Below are 12,489 nucleotides of genomic sequence, written 5' to 3'. Positions count from 1 at the left end.
AAGATGTATCTGTCCTACTAGCTGATGTTTACACAGATCAGCAAGTCAGAGTGTTATTCCACAGCACCAGTGGGATAATCCCAGTGTCAGCTTGTGGAGTAGCTTCTGTGGGGGCACATGCATGGTGAACCATGTGGTTTCCCAGCTGGATGTGGAAACCATGACAAGTTCCTGCAACTCAAGCAGAGGCCTCGTAGGTACAAGGGGGAGAGGGGTGGCTGGAGGCAGCCCTGCAGAAAGGGACTGGGGGGAGTCAGTGCTGCTCCAGCAGCCAGGAGTGCAGAGCCCATCCCGGGGTGCTCCAGCCATGGCACAGTGAGGTGCCAGCAGTGATTTTCCCATTGTACTCTGTGTTGGGCCTGTCTGTCTAACAAGGATGTTGAAAACCTTGAATGTGTCCAGAGGAGGGCAACAAAGCTGGTGTAAAGGCTGGAAGGTTGAGGGCTCTGGGCGTGTCTCCTCTGGAGAAGAGGAGGCTGAGAGGCGACCTCATTGCTCCCTGCAGCTTCCTGAGGAGGGGAAATGGAGAGGGAGGCATTGAGATCTTCTCCCTGGGATCCAGGGACAGGATGCATGGGAATGGCTCAAACCCACACTGTCAGGAGACATTTAGACTGGACAACAGGAAGCATTTCTTTACTAAGAGGATGGTCAAATGCTGGGACAGGCTTCCTGCAGAGGTGGTCAATGCCCTGAGCCTGCCAGGCATTTGGAGGCATTTGGATTATGCCGTTAACAACATGATTTAAATTTTGGTCAGCCCTGAATTGGTCAGGCAGTTGGACTAAAAGATCCTTGCTGGTCCTGTCTAACTGAAATAGTCCCTTCCTATCCTATCCAATTCTATCCAATTCTATCCTGTCCTATCCTATCCTCTCCTTTCTCTGTAACCTTGAGCAGTAAGGTGGGAGCTCACGTGCAGAGCAGCCCCAGAGGCAGCACCACAGCTCCCAGCCCTGTGCCAGGCTGGATCTGTCCCTGCTTTTTGGGATCGACATCACAGAGATCTGTGCTGAAGGCACAGCAAGGCCCAGCCTGGCCTGCAGCTCCCCAGCCACCCCCTCCTTCTGCTGCGAAATCAGCTCCTAAGGACAGGAGTGCTTTTCTCTGTCTCTTTTAAATGCTGCTTTGCCAGCTTGCCAGCTGCTTTCAGCAGCGTACTCATCACGGAGGAAGCCCCAGAAATAAATGTGCAGGAAGGAGCGTTGTGCAGTGAGGCAGGGCCGCAGCACCAGCAGCGCCCTGGGCAGGCCGGGGGGTCCCGGGGCGCAGAAGGTGAGAGATGGGGCTCCCTGTCCACACACACCAGCTCATGTCAATGTGGAGATTTGAGCTCTTCAGGGCCACGGGCAGGGTTCCCGAGGGTGGGTAGGACTTCTCGTCTGTTTCTGATCAGCTGCCGTGCTCCTGAGGGGGGTTGGACATCCATGAGAGAGGCACGACATCCATGAGGGAGGCACATCCCCGTGTGGGGCTCAGGAGAGGCAGGGGACCCCTTCTTGCCTGAACGCCCTGAACTCGGGGAGCTGCCTGCCCTAACACAGGCAGGGATGTCAGCAACCCCCTTCCCACCCTGGAGCTTTCACACCCCCATTTTTGTAATTTCTGACGAGCTCCCCCTTCAGCCGCTGCCCGTGCAGGCGCGGGTGACGCTCCCGGCGCTCTGACAGCCTCAGTGCAGCCCTTCCACAGCCCCGTGTAGAGCTGGGGCATGGCAGGAGGAGCAAAACCGGCCCGTGGCAAGGCTGAGCACGACGCTTTCCCTGCTGTGGGAGCCCGGTCCCGCCCAGCAGGGACACGTTTCCCGCAGCACTGGCTGTGAGCCGAGCTCTCCGGCAGCCCGGCTCCAGGGGCTGTGCCTCCCGCGCTCCGGAGGCCCCTCCGAGCTCCTGTTCTAGGGCAGTGTGAAAAATGCGTATTTTATCTAATATTGGCTTTTCGCACATGTTAAAATGAATATTATATGTGTTGTGTTTGAAAGTAATGCTCTATTAATTCTCTTAAGTAGTGTGTTAAATATAGTTTTAAGTTATAACAAAATGTTAAAATAGAAGCTATGCTATGTAGGATACTTTTTTTAAAGAAAGGACTTGCAGTGAGACAGCAGCCACAGGACACTGAAATCTTTCAGGGAAAAAGAATTTATTGCCTCTTATCAGAAGAAATGAACTTCTTCCCGCCTTGAAGGAACTGTTAGGATTCAGAGGAAAAAGTTGACGATGACCAGACAGAATCCTGTATTTGAATGGAATTTATGCATCATGTATGAGATGTATGAATATGCAACAGGATATTGTTTTTAAGGGTTAATCCTCTGTTAACATGTGTCCTTTTTTGGGCTCGTGCTGCCCAGAAAAAGGTACCTGGACGTCTGTACCTCTTTGTCTCTATTGTCTCATATTGTCCTAACTCAATTTGTCCAAATTATTATTTACTCTAATTGTATTACTATTTTTATAACAATTTTATTACTATTAAACTTCTAAAATTTTAAAACCAAGTGATTGGCGTTTTTCACAGCAGGGATTGAGGCTGCCCAGGCTGAAGCTGCCGCATCCGTGCTTCCCTGCACAGCCTCACCCAGCCCTTCCCTCTCAGCATCCCTTATCTCCCGGAGCAGAGGCCGCACGCTTCCTGCCAGAGCCTCCACCAGGGTCATTTCCCAAAGAATTAATTCCTGCTCTGAAGGAACGTGAGGAGCTGGGAGTACGCGGGAGAGCGGCACATAGTGAGGGGGCAGCTCTGCACCTGCTCCTGGAGCCAAAGTTCAGCCTTAAAAACATTCCCCTAAATAACGATCCACCCGCTGAGCAGCAAACCCCCGGTGGCTGCTGGAGCACCTCCGGAAAAGCGTCGTGTATTTGAAGTCAGCATGATTTAATCTAAATGTGAAAGTCTCAATTACATCGCTATTATGGGGTTACACAGAGTCACAGCTCGGTAATTACAACCTCGATGCTACATATGGTTAATACATTTCAATTACACGTTAATTTATTGAAATACATTCTTACCTTAAAAACCTCTGAAATTCTGCGGTAGATGGAAAATTTGGGCCAGGGGAACAACTATAACCACTTGAGCTGAGATGGCCAGTGTAGCACAACTTTGACACCTTTGTGTCACCTTTGACAGACTAATCAAAGATCTGATTAAAATGGCCCAAATATTCTCCTAGTAGTCTATTTTTCATACAGAAGATTTTGCTTTAAAATGCCTGTGAACCACAGTAACTTCCAACTGACAGATGAAACTGAGCACATGCCTAAAGACAAACTGCAGCTCGTAAAGAAAAACAGCTTCTGGTGTTATGGAGCTTTATTTTGTCTCAGCAGTTTATCATTAGAACTTGTTTCCCTGCAGCCTTTGTAAACTCAGTTAAAAAAAAACATCTGCAGACTCAAAGGCAACCGGTGGAACACTCAAACGTGGAAAGATAACAAAGAATTAAAACTTAGTTTCAAACCAAAACCCCCCATCACCTCACCTTGACTCCACTCTTTGTCTTGCAGTATTTGCAGGGCTCAAAAAAGTCTCTTCTCTATTTTCTATCTCGAGGAAACCTTTGACAGGACCAGTATTTGTTATCTGGAAAGCCACAAAATCTATGGCTGCTATTGGGAATGGCTTTCCGGACACGTAAAATGTGTTTCCATCTGACACTGGCTAACATTTCTAAGCCAGAGCTGTGGCTCAGCTCAGAACAACTATTTTTCCTCTCTATAATTCAATCATTCAGTAACTCATCCTTGTCCCACAGGTGGGTTGATCAGGAACTTAGAAATCTCTAGAAATACTGAAGGATGTGGAGTCACTGCAGCACTTTCAGTGAAATAAATGGACAAAGAAATCCACCATAAGGAAGAAATCTATAAATAGTCCCAATGCAGCAGGTGGTCACATGATCTGGCTGCCAGAAAAAGGGACTGAACACGTGGAAAATGAAATTTAAAACTGAAGTTGTAAATACACATGGAAAACAAAACTTAAAAGTGCAATTGTAAAGACAGTCATTGCTTTGAAAGGAACAAGTGTCTCTGGTGAGCGGGAAATGCTTTCTTTTACTAGTAGGGCTTACCTTAAGAATTTAATTTTTAGGAGAAATGTTTTAAGTGTGGTGTATGTTATGAGTGCTGTGTATAATATAAAACAAAATTCAACCTTCCCATCATGTGAGATTTGGAGTGTCAGTCCATAACCATCTGTCAGCAGTTAAATGTTTTGTTTCCTCTGCCCTGTGGGGAGGCCTCTCCCCTCCCTTTTATTTCCAAGTGCTGAAGCTCTGCTGCCACCACACTCAACATTCCCTGCCCCTCCCCACAACGGGCAGCAGGTACTGCTCAATTTTAAAACATTAGTTTAGCTGTAAAAAGGCAAAAATATGGGCTCTTTCCAACTGACCAGCAGCATTTAAAAACTGCAGGTTTTCACTCCAGGGGATGGGTTTTGTTGTTCAGAAGCAGAAGCTGTATAACCATCTGTTAGATCCACACAGGTGAGAGCAGCAGGGACACAGAGCTCACTCTCACACCACAGGTCCAAGGCTGAAATCTGAGGTAGGCACCAACCAAAAGGTGATTTCTAGCAGCAAGAGGTTCAGAGAAAGAAGCACAGTGACAGTCATAGGGAAAATGGGCAGCCTTGAAGATAGCAAGGCAGGCTGGAATACATTCACCTAAAGATATTTAAAATTAGTTTAAAGCATGCTTCAGCTAAGCAGGGAGCTGCCAGAGCTCTGCAAAGGCAAGGGAGGCAGCACAGCTGAAAGTCACTGTTGTAGAAAGTCACAAAACTACCTCCATAAAAATTTGAGAATACTGATCCAGGAAGACAATGGTTAAATGATAGAGTAACTCCTAAGGATAGATATTTTTTTCAATTACAAGAGCCTTCAGTCATGACTGACAAAATTAACTACAAATATCCAATTCAGGAAGTTATGTGTGAGGTTGTTTCTTTTTTGGATCAGCCTCTCCAATTTTGTGGTAGCAGGTCTAGCTTCTACCTTACCTGCCTCTACAATAAGACAAGAGCCTGTTATTACAGAATACATAGCAGATGACAAAAGGTTCTTTCTTCCACTAAGGCTTGCTTTTGGGACAGAAGAGATGTAGTTCCTGCTATAAGAAATGAAGCGCCATTTGAAATAGTTACTGGTTATTTTTACAACCAGGAAAATGAACAAACTCTGTTCTGCTCTGATTTGGAACAAATGGAACCCAGAGGATAAATAAATAAAGATTTGTTTGGGTTTTTAAGTTAGCAGCATGTGTGTGTATGTATAACCAAGATCACATACAGAGACAGTGCAGGAAGTGTGAACATAAGAGATCTGATCAGTGGCTACAGGGGAGAGGAATAAAGTTTAAGATGATACAACATCCAGTTTAAGATTTTTTAATCCAGTTTATTAAATATTGCTTTTTGGGGACATGTTTACAACAAGCCCAAATAAATTGCTTAAGGATTCAAAGCAGTCATATTAAAATACAGCTTCAATATAAAGTTTGTCACAGTTTTACAGTATTCAAAAATGACAGACCTGCCTTAAAAAAAGACTATTACACCAAAACATAAGAAAAACCAAAAAACAAACAAGTTTGGCATTTTCATAATCTTTATAGTATAAAACAGAATATTAAATCTATTACCAGCAAGCTGATACTTCAATCTATTACCTAGTCTGAAGTGTCTCCCATTAAAACACACTATACAACAGCACTATACAAAAGTCGTGGTGATACTCATGTGATGAAAGTGCATCCCTGAAAGTTTGCCAGTTTATAGTTAGCTCTTAGAAAAAAAGGTAAAATTAAAACGTCCTCTTTTAACTGAAGGCTTTATTTTATTTTTTTAATTTTTTTTTTTTTTTGCTGTTTTGTCTCACTTTCAGCCTTCTTTTAAAAGTGTCTAGGGACGCCCCACAGGGGGCAGCGTAAGATTAACCATCAAATCACGAACGGCTGCAAATATTGTGCATTCACCTGGAACAGGGAAAAGAGACAGGTTAGCACCGCGCCCCGGACAGCCCTTCCTCACTCTGGAGCAGGGAAAAGACACAGGTTAGCCCCACACCCACAGCCCTTCCTCACTGAGCCCCCAGGGCAGAGCCCAGGGTGCAGAGGCTGCCACTCCCAAACCCCAGCAACCTCCAGCATTTGTGGGAGCTACCAGCGGAAGGAGCTCCAGCTTTCCCAGCAGGACTGCTCTTGTTGCTGGTGGAATTGCAAGTAGCTCTTAACTTTTAATTGCTTTTGAATGTCAGATTGAATCTATGCTAGAATTGATTGCACATGGACTGTGGTCCGATTTTTTCCGTATGTTATTAATTAGGAGCACCTCATCTTACAAAAAAACAATAACCCAACTTTTTCAAGTTTTATTTCTATTGATTACAAGCAGAAACGAAACATTTTGAAAGATTCAAGTCTGAAACAGCTGGAAGATGTTTTCTGTCCTAAGCTTAGTCTTGGAAACATTTCTAATTCCAAGACTGGGCAACAGCCAGGAATCTGTTTCTTTCAACCAAATTGCTCTGGCTCTACCCTTGACATCCAAACTGCAAAATAAAATACAGAGCAGGTGGACTTCTGTTTCCAACAGCTGAGATTCAATACTGAGAGGAAAAACCAGCCACAGCTACCCCAAGTTTTAAATAGCACTTGTTGACAAAAACACACATGTTCTGAATAGCTTAAAGAAGTTAAAACCAACAGAAGCGAAAGGGTTAAAGAAGAACAACAAAAGATGAAGCAACAGGCAGCTGTGATTTTCATCTACTATTTCCTGCTAAGAGAATACAATTAGTAGCCACTGTTGTACCCTGGTCACCGTGGGCTGAATTTTTCCTGCATATTTCAAGAAATATCAATTAGAAGACATTGAATTTTGCTGCTGAAGGAGCAACAGTATGAGCAGAGAGATAAGAGCACAGCCTGTTGGGATGCATTAATCTTAACTGCCAGACTAGGGATTCCCAAGATTATTTTGGGCAAGTCATTATCATATCAAAGCTACAAATCTGGGCTAAATACCATCCACTGCATCACTGAAAAATGTTTAGTTGTGAAGTGCTTTAAGAATCATCATGAGTCCCTTGATCTCCTCTCTAAGGGTCACCTCCAGCATCCATAGGGACTTTATTTTCCTTACCAGATTGATGTCCACTACATACTGTAGGTCTTGGACTTACAGCTCAAGTTTAAGCTTATTATTGCAGGGCATTGATTTCCTCTCAGTTTGTACAAGTATTTCCCCAAAGTAAAGTATTTTCTCCCACGGAGGCATAGGTAAAGTGGTCTTAGACAATGTGTACTCACAATGAGTCAACACTTTACTGTTAAACACAGCAGAATGTGTTTGCCCACAGATCTGAAAAGAAAACTCTTTCAAAAGAACTTACTTTTCAGGCACTACCATTTTATTAAGAGGAAAATTAAGCTGAATACAAAATACTTTCTCACAAAGAGAGAAAGGTAAAAAAGATACAGCCAGAACAAGGCAACACTGATTCCAGGTTACAATGACAGTGCCAGTAACATCAGCTGTGCACAATGGGAGGCCCTGCTCCTTCCTGACTCAAATAGTGAAAAATTCCCTTAACCAAGCAGATTGCAATTAGTGCAGCAGAGAGCTAACAGGTAGGAAAGTCAGGAAAATCCTGGGTACAGCACAGGAGCAGCAGAAGAGAGAGGAGCATCAGACGACAAAGGACACACATCTGGGATCTACCATGTCCTGCTGTTTTAAGTCTCCCAGCTATCTACTTTCATCTGTTGGCTCTCCTATCAACTTTCAATGGTCAAGAAAAGAAGGTATTCTTGTTCTCTTTGATCAGCTATAATAATGTATGTTTTGACAATAAGAACAGAGGAAATTGCATTTCAAGTGTTCTCAGGGAAGATCCTACTTTTGCTGGGTGATGGTGGAAATAAGTAAAGTCATATAGACTCATTCTTTCTGTTGGAAGTTAGAGGAAGGACTACTAGAAATTTCCTCTGCTCAGCCAGCTACATTTTCCTTTGCCTGGACAAGGTTCTGCTTGTGGCTCCAATGCTTTTCCTATGCTTTTTTTCCCCCATCTATATTTTGCTCCCTGTACTGGACTCCAAAACTGCTTCAAAACTTGCACAACAAACAAAAATTGTCCACTTTGATCTATCTAGTGACCATCAGAAAACATCTCACCACGCATCTCCAGAGCAGCTTTGACAGTTACTTGCTCTGCCTGTGGTATTTTGTGGAGGGTTTCCTTTAAAGCACAACTCAGGGCACTAACAAACAGCAAAGCAAGAACCTACCCTTCCCCACACCAGGGGAACTCTTTGGGAAGCACCTTCCAAAAGCAACACCTGAAGTTTAGTTAATATGTTTTGAAATAAAAGTGCTACACAAACAACAGCTCTTTTCCACATACAGAACTCCTACAGGGAACTCCACATGCCCTCAAGGTTATTTTCTCTCCTATTTACCTACACTATTACTACATGTTAAACAGAAAGTGCATATTAATTTAAATCCCATCACAAGTTTCAGAAATGAATGCATATCCACACCAATTTAAGGTAAACATTGCTCATGTTCTACCAATTGAAATAATCCATCAAGCATAGTTAAAATTACTGCATAACAACGAGATGAATAATAATACAAAAGAGAAGTAGGAGTCAACCTCTGGATTCACAACTTCAATCTATTCACTGGGTTACTGGAAAAAGCATGTTCTTATCAGAACTGAACGTTACTGCTCTTATGAGCCATCTGTGTACTAGGACCCCAAACCACTGCTTACAGACAACATGCTGCCCAAAGAACCTGCCACTGTTCTTCCATGTTTTAGATAACAAAAGAAAAATAAAAGGTATGACAAACAAGAGGGAAAGCAAAGCACAATGCTGCTCACAGTGCACTACCTACAGACCAATGAACACTCAGAACAACCTAGTTCAAACACTTCACAACACGTCTGGTGGACAGAACTGTATGCACCTCTGCTAGTGGACACACTGACAAAGGAGTATACAACCACTGCAATTAGTTTTAAATCATTCACAGCACGTGGACAAATTCTGGTAACTATTTTAACATCCCTTTACATGCTACTGTTAAGCTGAGTAACTTCATAATTAACCATGAAAACTGACACTTGGCCATGGCATATTTCTTGTGACTCATTCTAGGCCCGTTTGTCAAGAAGTGTGACTCTTACTGAGCAGCAAGAGTTGGGCTAACAAGAGGTGGGTGCATTCTATCACTTGGGCAGAACAGCAAAACCCAGCCTGAATCATCAGTGCAACCTTCTGCTGTGTTGCCAGTACTTCCTATTAATTATGTATTGCCTGTCACATCAGGAGTTTGTAATCACTAAAGAAGTAAGATAGAAACCAAGAAGAATTCAGACTTAAGAGAGGTTTAGTTTTACACTGGAGATTTGTCACAGATGTCTGGGTGAAGAGAATATATCTACTGGACATGTACAGTACCTGGTCGTGGTGAATTCAGTTCAGCAAACCTCTTTAGAATATTGCTAACCATCATTGGAGCAGCAACAGAAGAGTTCTGCTGCCTGGGAATGTCAGCCTGTTGCGTTGTACCCGAAGCCATATCATAAATAATTGGGACAATAATACTAACAGCTTCCTGTGGGACTGTTGTTTTCTGTGTTAGCTGAAGCTGTGGGGAAACAACCCAAAAAGTGTGTTAAATTGAATGACCATATACTTCAGTGCAACTTCTGATACAGATAAACACTCCAGGCCTACAGACAGCATGTACTCCCACTCCCCTGTTTTCAGACATCAATTCTGCAACAGAGAAATTATCAGTCAGGTGGAGACTATTGTCTTCTCAAAAGCACCCCACAGTGAGCATTGCCTCGGGCACAACACTAATGTAGATTTGTTCTGAACATCTCATCCCTCTCTCCTCTCCCGGCACCCTGATGTGCACTTTACCCATCTAGGTGGTTTGTGCCTCAAAGAACAACTAAACACCCACAAGGGGAGCACTTGAAGATGCAGCCCAGAGGGAGCTGAACTTTATATACTGTCAACATCTCTCCAAGAACACAAAACACGAGGAGTTGCTGTGCTTTAGTAGGAAGGAGAGTAGGAATATGAACCGAACTCATTACAAAAGATATCTAAGCAAATTGAGAATTCCAAACAGCACAACACTTTTAGCTATTACAGCTGTCAGATACAGTGGGCTTATGCTTTGCTACAAACTTGTGATGATCTCAGAGACATGCAAGGTTAGAATTTTAAAACAGACAGCTCTACTTACGAAAAACAACATTTTGGATTTCAGCACAACAGCAGGTGTTCCCGGAGGCGCAATTGGTGGAGCGCTGGGAGGGATTGTTAAACAAAACTGCACGTTCCATTTCAGCTGACTTGCCTGGTCAGGGAACTGCTCAGAGAGAGCAGCACAGAGAAAGAACAGCAAAGTTCTCATGTCAGTGACATACACAGCTATGAAGCAGGGAAGCACCACAAAGCAGAATGTGCCTCTTTAGCTAAACCTGAAGACATTGCCAGGTTTAGAGAAATCAGAGTAACTCTGAAAGAACTGACCACAGTAACACAATCAGAAAGATTCTGGTCAGTCTATGCATGTGCCTGTTGTAACATGTCTGCAGCTCCTTAGAATCATCAGTTTAAAGGAAATTTAAATTTCCTTTAAAAGGAAATTTTGAGCATTTCCAGGAAAGCTAGTAGCAAATTAAAACTTCTCCAATAACATTAAATAACTTATGTATACATTTAGAGTAATTGTGTGGTTTTAGATAAAAACAGATCAGCTTTTTTTCAAAAATATAACAACCAAAGTTGGGTGAACTAAATAAATAGAACAGATGACTTACCAGCTCCAGTTTCATGATGTGTACACAGTCCCTGAGGATGTGTGTGGGAGCCCCTAGTAACTTGGTGAAGGCTATCAGGGTGTTTGCTTTAAAAGGTGGTCCTGCAACCTAAAGAAAGACACTATTTAGTAGTGCCTATTTAGATAATAAATATCTCATTTAATATGCAACCAGCATGCACAGCTGCCAGTTTGATATTTCGCAGCTCTTACACATGCCAGTGAAAGTCAGCAGGACCACTCAAAACAACACCAGAGATTAAAAGCAAAGCATGTAAACATCAACATGATTTCAGCTTGATTTCAGTACATACCCTTGTTTCAAAAAACTTCTCCAAAACTTGTAACTCCTCTGATTTCCACTGTCCTGTATTTTCAGGTGTTACTTTCAGCTGCAAGGTCTGGTTGGTTTTGGGATTGAGAGCAACCCTGCATTTCAGTGCCTCTGTCTTAAACATTATGACACCTGGTTCATTGGAGTTTATTAACTGTAGCTGAATAAAAAGGAGATTCACAGTCAATTAGTCATTAATTAAATGGAATGAACTCACACAAACACATGATATTTTAATACAGGTAAAATTGCCTTGAGAATTAATTAAGCTTATGCCAGACTTGTCTTCTTTCTCTGTCACTGAACCCATGCCATAGAAGTGAAGAGGCACATTTGTCTGTCCCAAACTCTAAGATAACATTCCTGAACGAGTAGTTAACATTAACTAGTAACTCACTTCTCTGGAAATCCTGCCAAGGAGTGCTACCCACAGTAACCCTGTGGCTGTTCTAGTAAACTCCCAATGGACATGCTAAACCCAAAGAACCCACAGCATCTGAAACTCAGATCACATACTTGGTCACAGACTTAGATCTGAAACTTGGTCATAGACTTGCTATTTTAACAATTACCAAATTTCACCTGACCAAATCTAATTTGTGTGGAAAAGAAGTGGAACTAAAAGATTTCTCTAAATTTTGACATTTTAGATGGTAAAAATCAGAAGAATAGCACAAGTCTAACAGCAGTTATTTTATTTGAAGCATTGCAGTAAATGCCTGATTTAAAAGACACAGAGCAGTCACATACCCACAGGTCCATTCAAACTGAAACCCTACCGTTTCCTGTTGAATGATCCTCTGAAGATGCCTCCTCATAATCACTGACCCAAGGAATCGCTCAAGAGGGGAGCACAGATAGCTGCCAGCTAGTCCTGGCACAAGCCCAGGGGTAGGAGAGGGCAAGAGCAGAATATTCAAGGCACTGTGGGTGAGGATTGTAGGAATGGATGCAGCCCAAGAGCGCTGAGGTAGTTTCCGAGGTGGAGGCATGCTTGTTGGCATGACTTGGGAACCTGTGGGGACAAAAGGACTTGCAGTAAGGGAGGATTGAAGCTAAAACATTAGATATATGTTCACTTCAATGATCTCTATTCATAAGTCCTCTGGACCAAAGCTCAATGCTTCTTATTTAAGAATTTGCCTGCCTAGTGATAGGCATCAGACAGACAAGGAATTAGTTTTGACCCTGAACCCATGCAAAGAGTTTCAGTAACATTAAAATCCTCCTCCCTTTTCCTCTTTCTGCAGCATGCCAGCAGACAGCAGGTTTGCACAACAAACTCAATGGGA

The 12,489-nt window shown here is 43.0% G+C and overlaps 1 protein-coding gene across 2 annotated transcripts in view; it reads right to left on the bottom strand.

The window, feature by feature from the left end:
* Positions 1 to 5,386: 5,386 nt before the first annotated feature.
* The window catches only part of MED14 (mediator complex subunit 14), a 34,372-nt gene continuing 27,269 nt past the window's right edge, over positions 5,387 to 12,489 (bottom strand). For both annotated transcript variants that reach the window (XM_030951985.1, XM_030951992.1), the window contains 6 exons: positions 11,977 to 12,212; positions 11,178 to 11,357; positions 10,865 to 10,972; positions 10,285 to 10,410; positions 9,483 to 9,672; positions 5,387 to 5,984 (listed from right to left, as the gene is read on the bottom strand). In XM_030951985.1, coding sequence (XP_030807845.1) covers positions 5,911 to 5,984; positions 9,483 to 9,672; positions 10,285 to 10,410; positions 10,865 to 10,972; positions 11,178 to 11,357; positions 11,977 to 12,212 — 914 coding nt within the window. In that variant the 3' untranslated portion in view covers positions 5,387 to 5,910. The remainder of the gene's footprint in view (positions 5,985 to 9,482; positions 9,673 to 10,284; positions 10,411 to 10,864; positions 10,973 to 11,177; positions 11,358 to 11,976; positions 12,213 to 12,489) is intronic.

This window comes from Camarhynchus parvulus, chromosome 1 (assembly GCF_901933205.1).
Source record: "Camarhynchus parvulus chromosome 1, STF_HiC, whole genome shotgun sequence".
Taxonomy (NCBI): domain Eukaryota; kingdom Metazoa; phylum Chordata; class Aves; order Passeriformes; family Thraupidae; genus Camarhynchus; species Camarhynchus parvulus.
This window is presented reverse-complemented; position numbering and strand designations above follow the sequence as displayed.